Genomic DNA, 26,261 nt, shown 5'->3' with positions numbered 1-26,261 from the left:
CTTATATTGGCACAGACAATAGGTAGGGTTATTTGTACCAGTTAATTACTCTGGCCTAAGATTTGTTATCCAAGGCTGAATAAATCACTGGATTTTAGAGTGTGGGATCTTAGCACAGAAGAATTTTCCTAGGAACGCATACTAGGAAGAGATTCACATACCTAGAAAAAAAAGATTCCTCCCTCTATATAGTCTTACCTGTTGAACATGATCTGAATTTTCTTTAGAGACAGGGAAATAGACTAGCATGAATTGGCTTAAGGGTACTGTCATTATAATGTTTTATGAGGAAGGAGACTAACAATGAGCTAGATACTGTTCAAGATAAGGTAGGTGAAGTATTTCTGGTTTACGGCCAATTAGGATTATTTCATGTAACAATGATTATACAGTGGCTACTATAAGCCAGGCATTTGGTTAAAAACCTAGGATTCAGTTTTGCTTTCTAGGAGATCATAGTCTATTATTTAACAAGAAAATAGACTTAAGAGTACTAGTTCCCCTTACCTAGGTGCTTCTTCAGCTAAAATATACAGTCACACTTAGTTATTACTAAGAATTTTAATAAGCATGATAGGAAATCAATCTCTAGTTTCAAAGAACTAAGAGGTCAATTGCTTTCCAAGAAACAAAAAGTTAATTTAATCAATATTTCTCATTTTGAAACTTTGTCTGGAAAAATTTGAACAGTATCTTTGGCCCCTTTGGCCCTTTTACTGTGGTGCTATTCCTCATAGGCCTCGTTTTGGGAGGTCGTGATTGACTTGGTTGTGGATTCCCAGGAAGTGGCTGGTGACTTTTACTACATATAAACTCAAGCCAGGAGACCCCTGGAGGCAACCGGTGGTAACCAAGCACCTTAGTGAACACACAACCTGAGAGAGAAGATGTGGTAGACTCTTTGGCGGGAGGGGGTAAGGAGGGTACAGTGGAAGAGGAAGAGAGGAAGAAGATGATGAAGAGGAGGAAGAGGAGGAGGATGTGGAGGAGGAAGAGGATGGAGGCAAGGACTGTGGCTGAATATTACTACTTTTCTTGACATAAAGCAGCCAGTCGATAGCCTGGGGTTGTTGGCTTACAGCTTTGTTTTCAGGGGCTGCTGTTAGCCATTTGTTCTCCATATTTAGCTCCTGCGTGATGTCAGATTCAGATGGAGGGGAAACCTGCATCTCCTCCGTCCCTTCAAGGTTGTCTTCAGGGGCTGCAACAGGCTGATTTTCTTTCACAGGGGATGGGAGACAAGATGAGAGAGAAGTCTCTGGCAGGGAAAGGAGAAAAACTAACTTCACTTCCACTTCTCCCTCAGAACCAAGTTCAGGCGTTGGTATGACAAACAGTGTTGCACTGCGAGGGTCCTTCCTTCCTGTAAGGTGGCTACACTGAGATTTTATGCAGGAAGCACAAGCTAAACAAACCATATAATTTGATGAAAGGCGGGGACCAGGATGAGGATTTGGCCTTCCCCTCATCCTTCGAAAGAGAATCTGCCTACAGAGGTCCCTCTGGATTCTGGTCTTGGAGACAGAATTGACAATTTTATTTACAATATCATCAGGGATGGTGCCACCTTTCACAATGCAGGGATAAATATAATCTAAACTCCATGGAATTTCTTTATTTGGTTCTGTCTTTGCGCAAAGATCAAAGTTGTTTTTACTCTGGAATCTGGAGCCCAGTTTTGAAGCAGCTATATTTCTGATAAAGTGTTTGGAGCTTGAGAATGTCTGACTTGAGATATTTGGTTTAGAATGGGGTGGAGATACATCTATGGTTCTCTGTTTGTCATTTGGTGAGGAGGTGTTCTGAAACTTGGAGGGACAAACCGGTGAGCTCAAGGTCCTGAAGTCATGGTTAAGTGACACTGTCTGAGATTTGGATGAGAACAAGGGCAAACTCTGAGTCTGGTGGACTGAATGTGCTACAGGTGACTTCCTTGGTTTTGAGTGGGACAATGGCAAACTCAGAACACAGGAACTAGAATTCAATGCAGGTGCTGTCTGAGTTCTTGAGTCAGATAACAGTGAGTTCAGATCCATTTGATTGGATTCCAATGAACGTGATGACTGAAGCAAGTCATTTATTTGAGATGTAGAGTTGAGTGATGGTGAGCTCAAAGACCTTTGATTGCGCTCTAATAAAGATGTCCAAAGGCTATCCAATGAAGATGCTTTCTGAGACTTGGGTTGTGATAATGTTGAGCTAAGTATTCTTCGATTAGATCCCAAAGAGGATGAAGTCCAGAGAATGTCTAGGGAACGTGTTTCTTGATATTTGGTGGGGAATGATGATGAACCTGAGACTTTTGGGTTAGACTTCTGTGAAGGTGATGTCCAGCAAAAGTTTGGTGAAGGTGTAGTCTGAGGTTTAGGGAGAGGTAATGGTGACTTCAAGTTCATCTGACTGGACTCCATTGATGAAGATGTCTTATTCAGATCAAGCGAAGATGTTGTCTGAAGTTTATGGTGTATCACAGGTGAGCTCAGGGCTCTCTGATTAGGCCACAATGAAGTTCTCTGATGGAGGTCTAGTGAAGGTGTGGCCTGATGTTTGGATTGTGATACTGGTGCTTTCAGAGCCCTGTTATAAAAGCCCTGTGAAATTGTGTCCTGCGACTTGGCTGAGGGCAATATTGAGCAGCTCTGCACCATCTGCTTAGAGTTCACTTGAGGTGCTGCAAGTTGATTACTATGGGCCTGTGCTCTGGCCACAGGCTGGATATCAGGTTGATTTAGTTTTTCACTTGTGTATTGATATGTTAATGAATTGGTTGTGGCCAGTTGGTAAGAGTGTTCTAATGACACAAAGTGTTGATCATAGTATGCTAATGGCACCATCTTGTGCTAGTGGTACAGTTTATTTGAAAGCAGCTGGCTTTTGGGATATTATGGTAACTGAGTCTTTTAGCTGGATTCCATGGACAATGAATATTTTAAAATAAATAGTCTTTGGTAGTTTCTAACTTCTATCTTGTTTCCTCACTGTTAATTCCCATATATTATAGAGTATCTCAAAATTCAGATATAGATTAGGTTGAAAAAATTATCACCGTTTGAAATTCTCCACTATCTTCTCTCTCATTTCCTAGAGTGTTTTTTTTCTCTTGAGGAAATAATGCCTGTTAATAAAATAGCAAAAAGAGTTCAGAAGAGATCCTAATAGGGATATTAATTTTCTCAAACGATTTGTTGCAGTGACTAGAGCATGGGCTTTATGTTAAATCCAAGTCACTTACTCTGTGTGTAACTTTTGAACTAAACTTTCTAAAATCCATTATCTATCCATAAAATAGATTAATATTTATTGAGCTATAGACTAAATAAGATACAAAATGTATAACATTGCCCAGAATATAATAAATGGTAATAGCCATTTCTGGTACTCTTTTAATCGCAACTTTAGTAAAACCAGCAAAAGAACAAAAAAAATCTATGGTAAGCTTATTGCATTAAATAGGAGAATCTTAGAAAAGAGTGAAATGGAAGTTCTAAAATGTTGGTTTTCAGTTTAGATTTAATTACCTATCAGTATCACCCTTTAGCTTATCTCCAAAAGTCCATTATTCCAGTTGAAAGTCTATTGCATTCTTCTAGTCTTGTTCTTATTTGTCACCATGGTAGCTTTTGAGACTGTGACTACTACATTTTACAACTAAATCTTCTTCTCTACAACTTAATCTGTCTTCGTTCATATTCTTTCTGTCTTTCTCTTCTGGTTCTCTCCACTCATTCTCTCATATCTCTTCAGGCCTTCACTAAATTGTTTTTATTTTCCTCTCACCTCAATGTAGTCCTCAGTGTTATATCACTAGTTCTCTTCTCTTTTTATTTTATTCCTAAATAATCATACTAGTTATGTTTGGGATTTTAAAAATGAGCTACAGAAAGAAACCTCACCAAAAAACAAAACAACCAGACATATAGCTGGCCAAAAGTGAAACAAACTCAGAAAAGATGGATGTGCTGCTTTTTAAAAGACAACATATAATATAACATGATACTATTTTAGTGCATTTTCATGATTTAGGTCTTTTTCTTCTGGTTTTAAAGCTAAGACATATGATATGACCAAAAAAAACTGCAAGTTATTGCAACAGATCTTGAGATCAGCCAAATAATCCATTGGTCCTAAGGTCCTTTAAGATGGGAGCTATCAAAATTTGGTTTCATGATTCTTCTTATACTCCCATGACTTACCAACACAATTTCTGATGGACAAATTTATTCTTCATATATGCCAACTTATCCAATTACTTAACCACCAATTTTATTACAACTAGAAGGTCTTCAAGGTGTCTTTTCACATACTTATTCTAATCTTATGTATATCTATTTTAAAATTTATCTTATTTATATCTTAATTTACTTGTTTTGAACTCCTGGGTCATTCTTCGTGGAATTCTCCAAGTATCAACAATATTAGTTACACACCAATGACTTCATAATCTTTTGTGTCTGGTACTGGTTTTCTCTTTAGATTCAAAATTAATTTCCCACTAATCATCAGACTTCTCTACCCCAAAGTCCCAAAGACAATTCAAATACAAAGCACATAAACTCAATAAAGTTATTTCTCCTTCTAGAGAAATCCTTTTCTATATCTTCTATCTAAATGCCTAAAGCTTATTTATCTAATTCAGAATCTTTGCAGTTATTCTTGAACAGATTCACCCTCCAAAACCATTTAGATACCAATACTGGATGATTTTTTTTTAAGATTTTATTTATTTATTCATGAGAAACACAGAAAGATGCAGAGACACAGGCAGAGGGAGAAGCAGGCTCCCTGCAGGGAGCCTGATGAGGGACTCAATTCCAGGACCCCGGGGTCATGTCATGAGCCAAAGGCAGATGCTCAACCACTGAGACCCCCAGGCGTCTCAATACTGGCAGATTTTACCTCTTCCACATCTTAATTTACCTTTTGCTATCCAATGCCATTAATTTCAGTTTATACTATAGGCATATCTCATGTAGACAAATATGTTATTAAATTAACTTCTATATATCTTTCCCTCATCACCTCACTTCCATCTCCTCTTCCAGACATTCAAGAGCAAACTCTTGCTGGTGAGACACAGCTGCAGCTCACCCAAGGACTTCCCTCACTTTGCTTATGTCTGAAAAAGTAGTAAGCCCTGAAGTTATCTGTGATTACTGGATTTTGTGTAGTGTGATCTGACACCCAATTTTTTAAAGAGGGAGAAAATTGTATACACCCCACTGTGTACTGTCTGGCACCCTAACAAGCTTCTGGATAGTAATACAGAATAACCTCATGACCTCGAGGTATGCAAAGATTTCTTAAACAGAAAGTAAAAAGCAATAATCACTAAAAATTGGTAACTTAGATTCATGAACTCCCAATCATCAAAATATACCATACTTAGAAAGAGTAAAGGTAAATTAAAAAATATGAAAACATATTTATAATACATGGTATCTGAAAAAATATGGATATTATCATGGAAATATTACATAAATGATAACCACTGCATATTGCTTAGAAAAAAAGTGCAATTGGAATGATGGCAAAATACATGGACAAGCACTTGACAAATGAGGATAGCCAAATGCTAACATATATATGAAAAAAGCTCAGCATCATTCGAAATTCATATTTAAAAAAAGAGATATTACAACACATTATCAGAATATGACTTAAAACAAAATAAAATAAAATGAAATAAAAACAGACAAAGCCAAGATTTGGTGACTATGTAAATTAATTAGTATGTTATACACACACACACACACACACACACACACATTTCACTCTTAGGTATTATCCAATAGGCATGTCATGAATGAATATTTTCACCAAATACCGGCACTAGGATGTTCAGGGGAACATTATTCTTAATAGCTGCAAACTAGAATTAACTGTCAATTAATAGCAGAATATATAAATAACTCATGATACATTCATTCAACAAAATAGCAAACAATGATAAAAAACTAACAGAAAGTCTAGCACCATGCAACTGTATGGATGAATCTCATATACAAAATATTGAATGAAAAGAATAATATGCACAAAAATACTTCATAATTTTGCATATGAAAGTACAAAACAAAGTCATATGCTCTTAAAAGTCTAGCTAATACACTTGGGGAGGTAGAGATTAGGGGGGAACAAAAACTTCTAGGGTGGTGGTAATACTCTATTTCTTGACCTGGAAGATGATTATATGGGTGAACTCATTTTGTGATAATTGAGCTCTAACACTTACACTATATGTATTTTTGTATGTTTTTAACTTCAATAAAAAGTTTAAAAAATACATAACTTGATGCTAATTTGAAAAGACACATCTGAAACAAAATTACACTGAAAGGTGAAACATTAAAGGATGAACCAAGATCTGGCACACAGATGTAATGAAAACTTAAAAAAAAAAAAAAAAGAAGAGGAATGTAATGTGGAAATCCTGCTATCATATGTAGAGGAATAAAGAAATTCAAAACAAATGGAACTAACAAAAATCTACTTAAGACAAAAAACAGAGAAAAATAACATTTCTGAATGTTTTCCACTTTCAGACTTACTCAGCAAATGGCACTCCCACTTCAAGGAATGTGTTTTGCTAAAACACAGGAATATTAAAAGTATGCAATAAGTGGTGGAAATTTGAATGAAGCTATTACTGCAGAAGAAAATGAATACCACTTAAGAAAAAAATTAACCCACATATAGTCTTGTACCCAAATTCTTTTTATAGATAAGTTCTTTCAAACTTCAAATGAAGAGATTTACATAGTTATATAAACCTTTTCAGAATATGATAAAGAAATAGACTAAATTGTTCTATGAAACCTCTGTACATGATTCAGATATTAAAGCATGACAAAAAAAGTTGAAAATTAAAATAAAAATAATAAAATACCACTTATTTCATATGTAAATTTCCTTAACTAAACATTTCATTTAACAATATAAGAAAATAACAATCAACCATCACTAACTTGATCTTACTCACAAAATGTAAAGATTTATTAGTAAACATTATAATTTGTCATGTTCATAATTCAAAATAAATCCTAGTAGATGCTCAAAAAAAATCACTTTATAAAATCCAACATCCACTCTTCATAACCCAGTACTACTACTAAGAACTACTACTACTAGGGAAAAAAATTAGTTACTTAGTGAAAATAAACGCCAATCTGAAAGCAAAATGAAATTGTCCAGTTGATATCGAAATGTGAGCTAATCCCATTACAGGCTGATAATAGACAAGATATTCATCATATAGTCACTACTATAATTTAACATTGTTTGGGAAGATCTAGCCAATGTAATATGAAGAAAATAGGGAAAAAGAAATATAACTATTGAAAAAGCAGAAATAAAATTATCTCTCTATGCATATACTGTGATTAAAAACCTAATTTAGAATAAGGAAAACCTGATAAAATCAATAATATATTAACATTCTGAAAGTTCAATGAAATCACTTTAGTAAGTCAATATATATGAATCAAGAATTTTACTAAATATCAATATATAATAAAATATATGATCACCATAGATACTTTATATATAATTTGCTCTAACAATTCAATAAAAATACAAACACCTTATTACAAAAATGAGCAATTACTTGAAAATTTTATAGAGAAGACCATATGACAAATTTCAATAAATTCAAATGGGTTTGAGTCATACATAGTATGTTCTTACTTTTGACAATGATATTAATTATAAATAAATTACAGAAATATCTGAAAATATAACCAGATACTTAATATAAAATAATATACTTCTAAATAACCCATGGATCAAAGAAGACAAAAAGGAATTATTTTACAATAAATGAAAACAAAACTAAAATGTATAAAAATGTGTAGGATGCTGCTACAGCTGAACTTAAGAAGGGAAGATATCGTGGCATTAAATAATTATATTAGAAAAGAAGAAAACTTTCAAACCAAGGACATTAATTTGCTTATTAGGCAAAGAGAAAAAGCACATTAAGCCAAAATGAAAAAAAAGGCATAGATTAGAAGAGAAATTAATATAGAAACTAGAAAATCAAGGAATGCCAAAATCTGGTTGAGATCAATAAAACTGAAAACATTTAGTCTGACATGTCAGGAAGAAAACAAAGAGAGAGAGAAAAACAAAATCTGGAATGAGAGAGGTGGTATTACTACCAACTCTATAGATGTTGAAAAATAAGGTAATACTATGAATATTATGCCAATATGTTAGACAACTCAGATGAAAGAGACATATTTCTTGGAAGACACAAACTGCCAAAGCTCACTAAAAAGTAAATTTAAAAACTAGATGTCTAGGGGCACCTGGGTGGCCCAGTCAGTTAAGTGTCTGCCTTCAGCTTAGGTCACCATCTCAGAGTCCTGGGATTGCCCCTGCATCAGGCTCCCCCCTGAAGGAGAAGTCTGCTTCTCCCTCTCCTTCTACCCCTTCTGCTCAGGCTCTCTCTTTCAAATAAATAAATGAAATCTTAAAAAAAAAAAAAAAAAAAAAAAAAAAAAAAAAAGAAAAACTAGAGATCTCTTACCTATGAAATAAATTGAATTTAAGTGTAAAACCTTCCCACAAAGAATGGCACCTGGGTGGCTCAGCTGGTGAAGCATCTGACTCTATTTTGGCTCAGGTCATGATCTCAGCGTTGTGAGACTCACACTGTGCTGGGCTCTATGCTGGGCCTGGAGTCTGCCTGGGATTCTCTCTCTCTCCCTCTGCCTTTGCCCTTCCCCACCTCTAAAACAGCAAAAACACAAAACAAAACAAAAAACCTTCCCCAAAAGGAAACATCAGACTCTGATGGCTTCATTGGTGCATTGTACTAAACATTTAAGGAAGAAATACCAATTCTGCACATAATCTAGAAAATTAAAATGGAAGAATTTCTTCATAACTCATCCTATCAATCATTATCCTGATACCAAAACCAAACAAAATCATTACTAGATTTAAAAAAACAAATAAGCAAACAAATCTATATATCTATTTCTTCAGGTAGTTGCATAAATCCCAAAGTTTTAGCAAGTCAAATCTAACAACATATAAAAAAGGATAATACACTTTCCCCCAAATCCATGAACCCAAGAAAATGTCAGACAAACCCAAATTAAGAAAAATTCTATAAAATATTTCACATTGCTGTTTAAAAGTGTCAATCTTGAAAAACAAAGAGCAATAAAGAAACTGTCACTGATTAAAAAAAAAATCTAAATGTAATGACTAAATGAAATGTAGTATCCTGGATCAACAAAAAGATGTTAATGGAAAAACTGGTGAAATTCTATTAAAATCTGTAGTTCAGTTAACAGTATTTTACCATTGTTAAGTCTTTGTTTTGATAAATACACAATGGTTGTGTAAGAAAAATCTGGGTGAAGAGTTGAAATGCAAAGGAGCTAGAATAGACAAAACAGCTTTGAAAAAAGAGAACCGGGGGGGGGATCAGCGTTACCTGACTTCAAGACTTATTAAAAAACAACAATAGTCCAGCACCTGGGTGACTCAGTCAGCTGAGTGTCCCACTCTTGGTTTTGGCTCAGCTCATGATCTGAGGGTCATATGATAGACCCGGAGGCCCCAGGCTCTGCATTGAGTGAGGAATCTGCTTAAGATTCTCCCTTTTCCTCTGCCCCTCCCCCTCCTCACTCACTGGCTCTCTCTCACTCTCAAATAAATAGAAAAAAAAACCAAACAAACAAAAAGGCAACAACAGTCAAAACAGTCTCTATGGGCATAAAAGTATACAAGTTGATCAATGGAAGAGAATAAAAATGCCCCCACACATATATGGAGAGCTGATTTTTTAGAATGTGCAAAAGCAATTCAGGAGAGTAATCCTTTCAAAAGATGTTGTAATCATTGAATATACATCTACAAAAAACATGAAGTTTGACCCATACCTCAAATTATATACAAAAATCAAATCATAATGGCATTACAGATCTCATATAAAACCTAAATCTACAAACATTCTGGGAGAAAATAGAGGAGAAAATCTTTGTGACTTTAAATTCGGTGTAGATTTTTAGATGAGACACCAAAAGCACAGCCAATAAAAGAACAAATGAATAAAGTGAACTCCACCAAAATTAAAAACTTCTTCATCAGCCACTTTTGGGAAAATGAATAGATAAGCTATAAGCTTAGGGAAAATATGTGCAACCATATACCTGACAAATGACATGTTATCAAGAGTATATGGATAACTCTCAAAACATAGTAAGAGTGTTAATGATCCATTGAAAAAAAATGAGCAAAATATTTGGACAGCTCTCCAAAGATTATGTATGAATGGGAAATAAACGTATGAAAAGACACTCAACATCATTAGTCATTAGGAAATGCAAATTGAAACCACATGAGATACAACTAAATATCTATTAGAGCTGCTAAATTTTTAAAAAAATTCAGCTACTAACTGTTGATGAGAATGTAGAAGAAATAGACTTCTGATACACTGCTGGTGGGAATTTAATATAGCCCAAGATGTTTGGAAAACAGGTTGAACGTTTCTTAGAAAGCTGAATCTCACATGCATCACGTGATCCAGCCACTCACTCCTAGAGAAAAGAAAGTACACACTCATACAAAGACTTGTATGGGGATCCCTGGGTGGCGCAGCAGTTTAGCGCCTGCCTTTGACCCAGGGCGCGATCCTGGAGACCCGGGATCGAATCCCACGTCGGGCTCCCGTTGCATGGAGCCTGCTTCTCCCTCTGCCTATGTCTCTGCCTCTCTCTCTCTCTCTGTGACTATCATAAATAAATAAAAAATTAAAAAAAAAAAGACTTGTATGAAATAGGTTCCTTGCAGCTTTAGTTTAATTCTCCAAAAATGAGAGTAATCCAATGTCCATCAGCAGATGAAAGAATGCATCAACAACTTGCAGTAGTCCCAGATAATGGAACATGTAATATTACTATTAATCTCAAGAATCCCACCTTCAGCTGAGAATTTGGGAGCAAAATTATTACAAACCAAAAGACAACAACAACAACAACAAAAACCACCAATATAAAACAAAGAGAGTCTCATAAACCAACCCTATTTAATCTCTCAGACGTAGACCTCTGAACAAAGACAGTACAACAAGGAAAATGCTTTGTGTTCTCAATAAGCCATCAAAATATAAATAGGTTCCAAGTTCAAAAGAAATCAAACAGACTTCTAGGAAACCCATATACATAAAATATAAATGCATATTTGCCTTAAAAATTGGTGAGGATTAGGACCTCTGGGTGGCACAGAGGGTGAGCATCTCAGCTCAGGGCATGACCTCAGGGTCCTGGGATCAAGTCCCACATCCGGCTCCCTGGATGGAGCCTGCTTCTCCCTCTGCCTGTGTCTCTGCCTGTGTCTCTGCCTCTCTCTGTGTGTCTCTCATGAATAAATAACTTTAAAAAATTGGTGAGGATTGGTTTAGCATGTATAAATAGGCAATATTCCTGTTGTACATAAAAGTTGATTTTCCAGCAATGTCACATTGAGTTAATACTGAGAATATACAATACCTAATTTTTAAAATTTAGTCTAGAGTAACATAGCGTAAGTTGTTTTAATTGTTTAATTTGTTTGGTTTGTTTAAACCAAATCATGCCCTGCCCACCAAACTCTCAACATCTAAAATACCCTTAGACCTACATTATTTTTGCGATTCAAAGATTCGAATTTAGAAAATTTCTTGGAAATCAATTCTTAACGCACTAGAGTCAAAGAGAGGATGGATCATTCTAAGAAGATAATCCTCTTTTGGGAGTCAGCTGCATATGATATACTCAGGTATATAGACTTCAGAAGAAACCTCTACAATCCTAGGCTTATCTCTAGCCTGACATGAGTACTTGACATGAATACCTGACATTTCTACTTTGTCGAGCTCAGACATTCAGGTATCATCTTTTCCCAAATATAAACCTGAGGGAAACCTCTCAGATTCATATTCCAGGGAGGGCTACACTCTCTGAACACTATGGTACCTGCATTCACAAGCACAGTCATGTACACATACTCCTGATGGTAAGTGTGCCTCTCCTCAGGAGAAGTTTCATGAAAACTAAAAATATGGCTCTTTCAATGACACTTAGAAAAGAAATGTGAGCTGCTCTTATGCTGGACACTGTTGTAGGCTATATACTATCTACATTCTCTGTGAGGAAAAGTAATACCGGAAGGACTATTTTCTATTGTACAGAAAAATAAATATAATTCCTAGGGTACTACTTCCAGAAAAAGCTCTACAATTCTCTATGCAAAGTAAGAGCTTTGAGAAAATTCTGACTTTTTTCACCTGCAATCAGGTTATCACCCAATACAGGGAGTTATAAGTGGAATGGCTTCAAGCAACCTTGCAGAAATCTATCCATCTGACAGAGAAGTTCGTGCATCTCTTAAAACCCTAACTATGAAAGTATAAAGCATTCTTGATATGACAACACACACACTTGTTACTTGAAACAAACATGGTAAGAACCTCAAAACTTTTAAATTGTGCTTTTTATGTTGAGCAACTTGATGATCCTTGTAATTAGTCAACTTAATATCATATTAGTTTCTATTTACTTTGGTGTCTGGCATCTTGTGGATCTGTTGTACATAATAAGTATTTCAACTCCTGTTTATGTTCTCACACTGTCACAAGTAAAAACTGCCATAAAATATAAATCTCGAATGAAAATATCATATTGGGTAGACAGAGCCAATATGAGTTCTAGATAGATAGATGATAGATAGATAGATAGATAGATAGATAGATAGATAGATAGATATTTAGATATTAGATGCATAAACTTCTCTGTCAGGTGGGAAGTCCTGTAAGGCTTCAAAGAAGAAGAGACATGAATTGGATTTTTGAAAGATGATTTCACTATTGACAGTCATGGGAAGGTCATCTCACGAAAGGGCACAAAAGCAGGGAAGAATCTGAACATTCAAGGACAGAGATTCACTGTGGCAGTATAACAGGTCACTGGAAGAGGAGGGGCAGACGATGACTCCAGGAAAGATGAGGGTGAAAGCAGATGAAGAGAGGCCCTGAATGTAGTTCTAAAACATACGGATCTTATCCTGTGGGTAACTGATGAGCCGGGGAAACAATGAGCAGAGAAGTGAAACCAGTAAGATGAACATGAATAATCAGACTGCACACTCCCCAGGCAGGAACCAAGTAGCACGGTGCCCAGCTAACTGGCTCCATGTTGCTCATACAAAGTGTATTGACGTCAGTGTGTCTTATTAGAAGTGTATCTGTTTTAAAAGTCAATTGTGTGATTTGGTACTTTTTGTGTGTGTGATTTGGTATTAAGTTCACAGCATTACTGGCCTTTCGATTTTATTTTAAACCCGATGTAGCCTTTGAGATTGAGGTTTTAAGATATCTCTTCAAAGTCAATAAAATCTGTAAATTGATTGCCCTATAATATAATATTTCTAACAAAATGATTAAATGGGACTACATGTGAGAATATACTATATGCTCTGGGCTAAAATTTATATAAACATTTCTTCTTTTTTTAATGTAGCCGCTATTTAGTAGTATATTAGACAATCCAAACATCGTGATGATACAAAAATTCAAACCATCAATGATAATGAAACAATGGATCAAGTTTTCATAAGATCAAATGTTTGTGCAAGTAACTTTGTCCCTGGAAATGGTCGCTAGGTTTAAAACAGCAGTGACAATATCACAAGGGAAACGTGATATCCAGGCCTCTAGAAAGCAGCTGTGCAAACAAAGGGAAGGACCTCTTGGAAATCACGACACATCAGAAGACCTGTTGATTACCCTGCATGTCTAATTCAAGATACTCTGCTTATGCAAAATCAAGGACATAGCCTCCAATGGATAATTTGGCAGGCTACACATTGCCTTCATATCGCTTGATTTGTGTTTTTCACTTAACAGTGAAACCCCTTGCTTTCTGAATCTAAAATGATTAGATTTCAGTAATGTAGATTTTGTTCCAAATGCATTAAACTACTTAATGCATATACATAACATTTCTATATCTTCATGTGCTTGACAATAGCCTAATGCTAACCATTTTAAGAATGAAATAGGATCTTTTAAAATATCATATCTAGCAAATAGCTAGCAATATTCATCTTCTCCAAATCCAAGAGATTAGTTTTCCCATGATGACAACAAATCAAAATATAGTCATGATGACAGGTAACATTTAGTACTCTGTAATTTACTGCACATAAGCACTGCATAACCTTTTCCTTATTGGAAAATACGCTTATAGAAGTTTTGGAAATAAACTACTATTAAAGTCTTCACCTAAATTTTCACTAGTTTAGATGATTATTTAAAAGGTCCTCTATCTAAAAGATGCATCTAATTTTTCTATGTCTTTGATTTTATGATTTAAAGATTTTTGTCTAAGCTCCAGTGCTGCTATTTTTTCAGTATTTCTTCAAATAATTCCAGGGGACAAGAAACTCATTATAAACTAATATAAATCAACTTTCGGTTTGCTTATTTACCAAGTTAATAACCTGTTTTAAAATAAATAAATTTTTAAATTATTCCTATAAGACACAATCCTACAATATTTTCTCTTGAAAACATTACCTGGGCACTCCCGGTGGCGCAGCGGTTTAGCGCCACCTGCAGCCCGGGGTCTGATCCAGGAGACCCAGGATCGAGTCCCACGTCAGGCTCCCTGCATGGAGCCCGCTTCTCCCTCTGCCTGTGTCTCTGCCTCTCAGTCTCTCTCTCTCTCTCTGAATAAATAAATTTAAAAAAAAATACTTATTTAAAAAAAAAGAAAGAAAAAGAAAACATTACCTGGGATACTACAAAAGGAGTTTTATGTATTTTTCCTAAAACATTACATTGGAAGTATAAACAAAAAAATGAAAAATTTCTATCTAGACCTCTGATATCATAATCATCTCAAGTCAGGATGATTCCATTACTCTTTTACTCTTTCTCTATCCCTCTACTTCCCAAATATTTCTCTTCATAGGAAACTGGGGAATGGCAAATGAAGGAATATCGAAATGCTTATGGTGAAATTAATACGAGACTGCACGTACTCAGTTCTTGCCATCTGTGTCAACCCTTTCCAGTACATGTTAATATCTACTCCATTTTTGTGAAGAGCAGTGGCCTGGCCCCGTGCACCACACAAGCTAGGTTTGACCTCACAATTTTTCTCTTCAAAAGTGGATAAGAAATACCTTCTCAATCTTTCTCTCTGGATATAGAAGGGCATTTGATTTCTATTTCTCTATCTTTAAAAGATAAATAACCTTCGGAATCATGGTCTCCTCTCTCTGCCTCTCCCTCGACGGCTGCCAGCATCTGTTTTCAGTCATCTTTTCCATACCTTCCAAGACTTTGCTCTTCATCTTCCTGACCTTTTCTCTCTGACCCACATCTATGCACCTCTTTTCTCAATTTGCACTCATTTTTCCTAATTCCTACTTCTAAACCCTTCTTCTATTTCCTATCAAGCTCATTGTTTTTATATGCTTCCTCACTTATAATACTATCAAAAATTGCTATGTCAACAATTTTAAGCATTTGAGGTAAAATCCAGATGTTTATTGAACAGCAGTGCCAAACACCAGACACTTAATATAAACAATATGTTTACAAATCCCCTTATACTGAATAGAATATTTTTAACTCATATGACTAGCCAGTGTTGAATGTAGATAAGAAACAAAAAGCATTAAAAATCATTAACTTTGAAAAATCATTCTTCTATATTATTTTTACAACTTCTTTCAAATGGATTTACTGAAAACTCGCAATTTGTATTTTAGCATTATTTTAAAAAGCAAACTTTTATGAATCTATCTTTTTATATCGGGTAAAGGACTGGTTATGAAAGCAATTAGAATAAAAGTTTGTTTATATTATAAAAAATTGCAGTGAAAACATCTCAATTTTCAATTAACTAATCATAATATATTATTATTGATTGTACCCAGGTTTCTGTGTATCAAGAAATATAATAAGACTTTTAAAGAACTCATTGTAATCAGGAAAAATATTATGCAACAGGGTTAAAATAATATTCATATTTTTGAGAAATTAGTTTAAAAAATCTTGGTCACTTAGCATAATGCTACATCCATCCATGTTGTCATAGACAAATATCATATGATTTCACTGATATGTAGATTCTAAAAACAAAACAAACGAAATACAGCCTCTTAGAAACAGAGAACAAACTGGTGGTTGCCACAGGGGAGGTAGCCAGGAGGATGGGCAAAATAGGGAAGGAGATTAAGAGGTACAAACTTTAAGTTATAAAATAAATAAGTCACAGAGGTGAAAAGTACAGCATAGAGAATATAGTCAATGATATTGTAATAATACTTTATGGTGCTAGCAGGTGAGTACACTTACCATGGTGAGCACTGAGTAATGTGCAGATTGTTGAATCAGTGTGATACAACTAGTATGATATTGTATGTCAATTATACTTCAATATTTTTTTAAAAGTCTAGGTCAAGTAAGCCAAAATTATAGCTCCAACCATGTTGTTTCCTAGCTCTATGATCTTGGATAAATTATCTAAACTCTGCAAGCCTTAGTTTTCTCTTCTGTAAAATAAAGACAATAGTAGTACTTATGTTTGCTCTGAGGAATAAATGTGAAAATATAGTTAAATGTCCAGTATAGCATACATGATTAATAAATTGCCATTTTTATTATTATTAAATAATTACGACTGCCTCATTATATAGTGGAAACTCAAATTATGTAGATACCTCTCCCATAATCCATTATAGTTGATTTATATTTATTTGGGTGTTCCTGCCTAGGGAACCCATGATGTTTCCACTAGTTATGCAATCATAAGGAAATTAAATATTGAGATATACGTGTGAATACTCAGTAAAGATCTCAGAGACCAAATGCAGGTTATTAACAGGATCTGTGTTAACCTAGTGTGTATCTGTGTGTGTGCAATGGGAGTGAGGTGTATACCCTAATCCAGCATGGCAAGTGTGCAAAAGATACATGGATTTCAACCTGTCAGTTACGCTGTTGACTTTACTATTTAGCTATTTAATGCTTAAATTTTCCAAAGAACTACAGAATTTTTTTAAACCTCACGAATTCTTAAAAACAAAGGAAGGTTTGCCTAAGCCTTGTTTCTGCTTTTAAGTAAGATGGTCTTTTTATAACTGACACCACTACATTTTATAAAGATAATAAACAAGAAACTAAACCCAGGTTGTAGAAAATTCCTGTGTAAAAACACAGCTGCAGACCAGCATTTCATTCTGCTTAGTGCACTTGAAGCATACATTTGGATAAAAATATAAAGTCCACATATAAACAGGTCACAACAAATGGAAAAGAACTTATATCCAAATCAAAACTATTGTATCTAGAGGTAGCATGATAACTTCACTAAGCATAAGACAGTTCTATATAACTAAGGTGAAAAACTGCATTCTCCATCTAGGAGATTATCTTCTAATTTATATCAGACTTTGAAATGCATATTCAACAAAATATCACACTATTAAAACTGAAAACTTTGACAAGAAAACACTTCTACTGTTCAAGGATTTAATCCAGCTTATAATCAATCATGGAAATGCACCATACAACCTTTTTATTGCTTTTGTTCCTGGTACAACAGCTGAAGGAAAAAATAACCTCAACATCAGTTAATGTAGGAAACCAAGAAACATATCCCATTTAATCACCAAGTTTCTTTATTCTTCCTCCCACAGTAATAAAATACCCCATTCTGCAGAAGTTATATTATTTAAGTAGAAATGTGGAGTAGGCAAGTTTCAGACACACCTAACTCTTCCAAACCCAAATCATCAATAACAACAAACTTTAAACAGTTTCTTGGCAATAGATAAAAAATCAAGCAAGGATATCTTTAAAAACAAAAATGGGTTTAACACCTCTCCAATGCTGTGTGATTGGTAAACGTAAGTTCCTTTTGCTAATATAATGTACTGCTCCTTCCCTAAAGGACTCATAAACTTCTTTAGGCAACACCTAGTTAAAGTGGGCATTTATTAAACTGTTCTATCCTCTTAATTCACCTTTGAACTCTTGGAACAGGTTATTAAATGAGGCAGTCAATGTTCCTTTTTGCACCTGCAAATAACAACTGATTCTACAATTAAGGATCATTTCCTCCTTTTTGAAATTCAAATAGCGGCATTAAAACAGAATGTAATATTTTTATCTGCATCTGGTCAGGCTATTTCCTGGCATTTGGGATGAGGTAACAGGATGACTATATAAAAATGCTGCATAAAGATGCTGCGATAATCTCTAGGAGACTTCAGAATAGCAGGCAACTTCTAGACATTACAGTATGCAGTATAAAAACAGACCACACACCTCTAAAGTCATGTAAGGTGAGATTTTTAGTTTCTACGTGAAAACAAAACCAAAAAAAATCAAATTTAAATCATATACTAGTGTTTTTGGGTCAAACACTTTTTAAAAATATAATTTACTAGAACCCTTTAATTCCATCATCCAGAAAGAATTAAAATATTTAATGCAATTTATCCTTTCCCAAACAGATATATACCCTTTTCTCATGCCCACTGCCACACACATATTCCCGGAGTAAATTCCCACGTCTTATCTACCAGAGTTCCAGACTTTGCAAAAGTCTCTCCTACAATTCCTCATGGAAACCCGAAGATTACGTTCAATAGTTGTACTAATCTGTGTTACTAACTATTCCATTTTTATTGCTACTGAACTCTTTTGGAGCTTATCTGAAAAGTATCTCATCCTTAACTCCAACTAATAGTTTTCTAAATTTTATCATTTTACCAGAAAGGTTTTTTGTCACTACATTTCCTGCATTCCCATTTCCCTGAATTTGAAATCCAAAATGCAAAACACATGGTAAAGTATTAACAATATAACACATTTGCAATACTGCTGTACATTTTATGGCATAATACATATTTTACACCTTTCTCACATTTTTAAGATAGAAAATATCTCAAATGTTTACTTCAAACTTGTCATCTTTGGGTGAGGAAACTGAATTCAAAGAGATTAAATGATTTCCTAAGATCATCTAGCTAGTTAATGAAACCAGGATTTCCCAAGGCTGTCCTAAATCATAGTTACCTTATTATCTCTGAAAACTGTCCCAGTTTGGAAAACAAATCATAAGGCCACTCTAGTTAATGTAAACTGCAGGTCAAGCCTTTGGTTTAAACCTTTTTTTCTTCATCTCCCCTAAAAACAAAAATTTTAAGGCACTGAATCCTGGTACACATGCAGTTATTGGTAGTGCTAATTCTGATTTGTAAAAGTACTAAATTAAAACTAAATCAAAAATAAAAAATAAGGGCAGCCCCAGTGGCGCAGCGGTTTGGCGCCGCCTGCATCCTGGTGTGTGGTCCTGGAGACCTGGGTCCCACGTCGGGCTCCCTGCATGGAGCCTGCTTCTCTCTCTGTGTTTCTGCCTCTCTCTCTCTCTGTGTCTATGAATAAGTAAATAAAATCTTAAAAAAAATAAATAAAAATAAATAAAAAATAAAAATAAATAAAACGAAATCAACCTGTAAAAATTGCAAAACCTATTACAGAGCAATGTGTATTACCGAATTATTTTTTTAATTTTTTTTTTTAGTTCGAAGTTTATTCTACAGACCTCAAAATAAGTTCTCTAAAAAATAAATCAGCATAGAAGCATATGTGGGCACAGTTCTGAACCATCTGTACTCAACTTATTGATAAGACATCACATTACTCAACAGATACACAGTTAGTAGTGGTTTCAACAGGGCAGTGGTTAGAAAGTCAAAGAAAAGTAGGGCATATAAGATTCTTAGAAACTGGAGGAGGACGAAGGATAGAGAGGGTGGCTCCTAGAAAAGACTTCATGGTGGTTGCCTGGGTGGTTCAGTCAACTGAGCCTCTGTCTTTGGCTCAGGTCATGATCCCAGGTCCTGGGATGGAGCCCATGTGGGGCTCCCAGCTTCGGGGTGTCTGCTTCTTTCCTCCCCACTCACACTCTTTCTCACTATCTCTGTGTCTCTGCTTCTGTCTAATAAATAAAACAAAATCTTTGGGAAAAAAAAAGATTTCATGGGAATGATGCCGTATTTGTACAAGGCCTTGAGGAGGTCACAATTTCAAAGGCCTGAATGCTGGGTAGGGAGTCGGAGCAGGGGAAATCATGAACACGCTTAGGGGCTAAGAAGTCACTGAGGTGGGAGGAGGAAGAAATCAACGCTATGAGAGTGGTGCGACAGGAGCTGGGGGCAACACAAAGGAATGTGGATGTCCAGACGATCATTTTATATAAATCAGTAACTGGGGGAAGCAGGTAAAGTTTGGGAGAAACTGACAATAAACACATCCTTGTGATAATCTGATAGCGGTTCATAGATTTATAGTAGAAATTACCTTAGACACTTGTTTTTTTTTAATATTTTATTTATTTATTCATTATAAACAGAGAGAGAGACAGACAGACAGACAGAGACAGAGATACAGGCAGAGAGAGAAGCAGGCTCCATGCAGGGAGCCCGAAGTGGGACTCGATCCGAGGTCTCCAGCATCACACCCTGGGCTGAAGGCGGCGGTAAACCGCTGAGCCACCCGGGCTGCCCTACACACTTGTTGCCGAAACATCTAGCTGTGAAGTAGAGACAGAAATGCTGTGCCAGAATCAGTAAGAACATGAATTTAGAAGTTAGTTAGATGGGGTTTGAAATGGTCTCTGCCATTCATTGAGTGTTTTGAATACTTTTCTTAGTTGTTATAAATTCCTTTCCAGATTCCCCCTTTGTAATCTAAGAAAGATTAATAGGAAAGTTGATTTTGTTATGAGGATAAGTGAAGTCAACATATTTAGCTCAGGACCGAGAAAATAGTAAGGATTTAATAAATGTCAAATGTTATTAAAATCAATATTATTAAAGAAGCAAATAATGATGGTAGCCCATTGTTAACACTGGTGTGAGATAGATGAGTAATAAATCAATTCTTTATCATAGTAATTGAACTTGATTTTGTTTTTATGTTAAGATTCTTAACACAGTTTCGTATTTCTGATATTAGGAAATTACTTTGACCTAGAAAAAAATTGCATATTATGATTATGCTAATAAAATACATAGCCTATATACAATATGAAATCAGATTAAAAGTGTTTAAGAACAGTTTTATAATAATATTGTGAGTGAAAAATTCCTTCTTAGCCCATAATCATGAAGGTATTGCACAATTTTCTAGTTCCTGCTAAACTCCAGTTGAACTTGAAATATAGTAGCTTCCATTTAACTGAGGGCAGTATGCCATGAATTCTGAAACATCTGCCACTAATTGAGCAAGACCATTAATGGGATTTGAATTTGTTCTCTGTTAATGGTCTTCCAATAAGATAAATTCTTAGGTACCCTCAAACCAGGCTGTGATCTTAGAAGAGATAGACAGCAGGCGGAGACTATGGTACCATTAGCATTAGATTACTTAGACACCAAAAAGAAAAATGGAAAATTAAATGAGTGTGAAAAAACTAAACTTGGCATTCTTTACAATTTTGAAAGATGACAGTTATGGCCTCATAATAAAAAGGCACCAATCATTTTTTGCTCTAATTAATAGTATATTTATTGAATTAAGCAGTAGATTTCAAATAAATAAGGACCAGTTAGAGGTTACTTTCAAGTACGCTGGACTTCATTGCTTCCTAGAGTAAATTTTTTCTGATCATAAACGCTAAGAATTTTGACTAGAAGACAGTGCCACTCATGCTTTTTTAAACAGTATGCCAAGAACTCTAGTTTGTTTTCCTGTGGCTGCAACGCAATCGGTAACTACCCAGCAAACTGTTCAAAATGCCACGTGTTGTCAGGACCAGACGAGGATTTTCCTCCTTCCTGAATGATCAGATAGCATTTGCAAGAGTTCATCAGCTTCAAACAGCCCAATGTTGCTTTAATTATTTTAATTGTGTACTTATGTAGTATTTCTTTCCTTTTAAAAGTTTGTACATATTTTGTATTTTATAATTAAATTTAGATTTTGTTTAAATTTCATGAAAGAATTATGTTTAATGAAAAAGCCATCCTGTTAACATGATATAACTCAACCATCAGTTTGACTATGAAATGTGGCCAGAAGTGCTTTTTAGGATCAAAAGATTGTTTTTAGGAAAGAAAAAAAAGAAGCTCATTTATACCCTTTTTCAATTCATATCATCTTCTTTGAATCCTAAAGTTATCCTGGTGGCATATCACCTGACCTCTCTATTTTGGAATCTCCCTTAATGATCTTGACTTTTTAAATTTCATTTAATCCAGCATTTCAGTTCAAAATAACCGATTAACCTTTCATTCTTTCAAATGTTACCACTTAAAATTCACAAGATATTTGGCATCTGGTAATGCATATTATATACAGTGATAAGGTGTTTGCAAGGCTTAAACATAATGTGTTCCACTTTGTTCATTGAGGTAAAGTGATTTAGATTTTAAGGAACATTATGCAGTAAACACAATTGCCTTTTTTCTTTTCTCTTTCATTTTCTTCTTTTTTCTTCTATTTGATTCTCCCTCCTTCTATCTTTCACCCTTTCCTTGATGTATATACATCATATACAAGCTAAAATTTATCTCAAAAATTCTTCTATTATTATGAGTTTTGAAATGTTCTGCTGATTCAGATCTACAATTTTTAAGAACCAGATTTTTTCATTTAGTGATTTGGGTAAGAGAATATCCACAATAAGTTCCTATGAACCCTTGCCACATGGCATGTTCCAGCTGTGTCTGTACAGTACTGTATGTGCTTTGAGAATGCTCAGCTAGGATACTTATTAAAGCTGAAGCAATAGAAAATCCAACTTCTCTGCTTTACAAATGAGGGAATATTTCCTAGAGCATTAAATCCAGGGGTAATGGGTTCTGAGTGAGGGTAACATCCACTTCTCTGTAAACCTATGAACTGGCTCTACCTTTCTCCCTGTACTGCTCACCCTCATTTTAGCAGCCACATGATTTTACGTTACATATTCTTAGCATCTCATCTGGGCACACAAGCAAACATTCAGAGACAGTCAACACACAGTTTTTCTCTTCTGTCTCTTTCTTAAGAATCATCACATTCTTCCAAAAGCAAACCAGTGAACTCCATCTCTCATCTCATTGGCCAGAATCAAATCACTTCTCCGTTCCCAAATGAATTTCTAGCAATAAAGTTGGGTTTACTAAAAGAGACTTATTTATTCATCTTGGAGCCCTGGAATTGAGAATAAAATATGCTGTGGCACTTAGCTGGACTGAGGAGGGAGGAGGAACGCCTACCTCAACAATATTGAGAATACTCAACAATATTCACCAGGTAGTAGGAAGTGAGGAAGAATGGACAAACAACAGAACCTGCTTGGAATTCTGCTTTCTGAGGGGAACCTTCCTTCCCATTAACCTCCATGGGTCCTGATCTTTGGGACGGCCACACCTAAGATGGGACTCAAGAGCTCTGACAGTCCTCCTCTTACGGGGAGTTTAGCGACACAGAATTCACCTTAACACTGAACTTTGAGACTATCATCAGTCAGCTCTGCGGTTTCTTTGGCAATATAGAAGTTTATACATATCTTAGCAGGCTTTGGTCTTCCCTTAATTCCAGGACCTAACATCTGTGTTCAAAGGGACTGTCACAGTTTTGAATCTTTAAATTTCTGTGCCCTGTCAGACCCAAGTTTGTGAGAGGGCTCCTGTCCCGGAGTCTCTGCCTTGAAGGAATTGTAAAAGCGGCTTTGGGGAGAGATCCATCACTTATCATCTGCTTTTGCCTGACAACTCTTTTTTCCACAGCAACCCTGTGGAGAAGACCCTGGCCTGGAAAAGAGATGGCAGGAGGGAGAGCCAACCAGGCTGTGCCTAGAAAGTGACTGGGAAAGAGGGGGGACGTCAGAGATGACAGAGCCAAGGGGAGGGAGAAAAGGAACCGAAGTAAAGGCTCACCAGCACCACCAAAACCCAGACAAAGACACAGCCTAAGTAGAACCACAGAGAGATCTGTGTTGCTTTTATACAGTGTGTATGGCCAATGATTGAATAAAACTTGCTGATGGTGAAAAAAAAAAATTGTTCTTTTTTTTTTTTTTTTTTTTTTTCAAAAAAGAGATTAAGAGAAGATGCTTGGTAGAAGCTTGGAAATTTAGGACTGTCCTCCAGCTAATGCTATCTCCATCTTTACCTACCCTAATTTTAGCTTAGAGAATTCAGTTTTCCCTTCTGATAGATTATGCTGTAGTATAGAGAAAAAATTAAATTTAATTAAAAATTGAACCACCTGGGTGGCTCAGTAAGTTAAACACCTGCCTTTGGCTCAGGTCATGACCCCGGGGTCCTAGGATTGAGCCCTACATTGGGCTCCCTGCTCAGTGGGGAGTCTGCTTCTCCCTCTCCCTCTGCCCCCCATCTCTGACTCATGTGCGTGCTCTCTATCTCAAATAAATAAAACCTTTAAAAAATAAATAAAGTTAATTAAAAGTTAAATCATTACCTTTTATTGGTAAGATTTTAAGTTTATTTTTTACTTGCCTGATTTTTGCTCCAAATGAGTTTGTGTGTTTTGAAAATTTTTATTCTTTATATATTAAATTTCAGAGAGATAATAGATAGGTTTCATATTTTCTCTTCCCTCCTAAATGTATTATATATGTAATTAATTAATTTGAGTTAAACAGAAATCAACTGACAAATTAGATAAATTACTAAACCTTAGATAAATATTTTTCTTGGTAATAAAAATCCTTTCCTAAAGCCATCTTCTAAATTTGAAAATTGAGAAAATACTAAATGGTTGGGGTCATTAGTGTGTGATTTTTTTTAAGGTATACATTTTGAGAATGACCATAGCTTTATTTTTCAGCAAAAATACAATAAAGTATATCAGAAAAAAATTAGAAGGCATCTCAACTGTATAAGAAATAAACTATTTTTAATAAAAATACAAAAAATTTCAGAGAAACTGTCTAAAATATCCTATAAAAACATCATTTTTTTAGAAGAAGAGACAACATCACATCATGGAGAAATTATTATAGTTTTTATTTATTAAAACTCTGAAGGTATTTTACATGAATTATCATATATCCTGTCTCTCCTGAATCATCTAATCAATATATAATTGCTTTTATTTTTTTTCCAAAAACATTCCACCTACTTATTTGTTTCACTTCAGGAACATTTTTTAGAGCTTTATCTTTCCCAGAATACCAATTGATTTTCTTTTTCTTATTGGTAGAAGACACAGCTCTACAAGAACAACTCATCAAGAATTTCTAGTACCTCTTCCTAAAATTTGTGTAAAGTTTCCTACCTTTACTCAGAAACCTTAGGCTTCATATTATGAATTGGATCAATTCATTATAAGTTTGTTGCTTTTGCTGTTATCTTGGAATTTTATGCATTATATTCTTGAATAACTTCTACAAATTCCTTCAGCCCAATCATTTATTATCAAATTATTTTGGTAGATTGCATCTTCAAATAATTTTTCTGAAATTTGAAGTCCTAGCTTTATTATCTCTTACTATTCATTATTACTGAATTGAGGTCTAAATAGACTTCTAAATAAAGTTACTCCTCTATCAAAAAATAAAGCTCTTCTTTTTCTGGAAGCATTTGGATTTTCTGAAATGTCGCTATTATATGTTTAAGGTCTGTGTGTGTTGGGTGGGGTGGGAGGAGCATGATGTGTATGAATGTGAAGTTTTTTCCCATGTCCTTTCAAGTCATTGCTATTTAGTTTCTTGAGTTGCTCCTTTCCATTAGATTGGTTCTTCTAAAAATTGGAAAAGTCTCTTATATTTAGTATCCTCAATGGATTTATTCTCTCCTGAAATTCTTACCAGCCTAATGTTGGAGATCTATATTCGTATCTCCTACCTCTATGCTCCTTTTCTATATCTTTGTCTCTCCTCTGTATGCTGGCATATTTTCTCAAATTTGTCAGTTCATCTTCTTGATAATTAATAGATATTTTAGCCCTTCTACTGAATGAGACCCTTCAGCAATTTCCCTTTCTTTTTACTTAATTTTTAGGAGCACTATCTTGTTATATGAGAAATATATATGTATGCATATGTATCATAGCCTTTTCTTTCTCGTAGATGCAATATTCTCTCAAACTTTTCTCACAAGAATAGTTAGCACTAGTTAGAAGGTTCAGGGCTGAGCAGTAAGGAGTCCCTCTAATCCTTTACTGAAAAATTAGCCTGGCATATAAAATAGAATATCACAATGTCAAACTGCCACATCGTATAAAAATTTTTAGAAAA

General features: G+C 35.0%; 1 protein-coding gene across 1 annotated transcript in view; it reads right to left on the bottom strand.

Moving 5' to 3' along the window:
* Positions 1–546: 546 nt before the first annotated feature.
* LOC102153548 (casein kinase 2 subunit alpha' interacting protein) overlaps positions 547–26,261 on the bottom strand; it is a 105,746-nt gene continuing 80,031 nt past the window's right edge. Inside the window, 2 exon segments of the mRNA XM_038582500.1 lie at positions 547–947; positions 950–3,115. Of these exon segments, the coding sequence (XP_038438428.1) occupies positions 646–947; positions 950–2,834 (2,187 nt within the window). The 5' untranslated portion in view covers positions 2,835–3,115 and the 3' untranslated portion in view covers positions 547–645.

Source organism: Canis lupus, chromosome 33, assembly GCF_011100685.1.
Source record: "Canis lupus familiaris isolate Mischka breed German Shepherd chromosome 33, alternate assembly UU_Cfam_GSD_1.0, whole genome shotgun sequence".
NCBI classification, from domain to species: domain Eukaryota; kingdom Metazoa; phylum Chordata; class Mammalia; order Carnivora; family Canidae; genus Canis; species Canis lupus.
The sequence above is the reverse complement of the archived record's forward strand: the minus strand, read 5'-3'. Positions and strand labels throughout refer to the sequence as shown.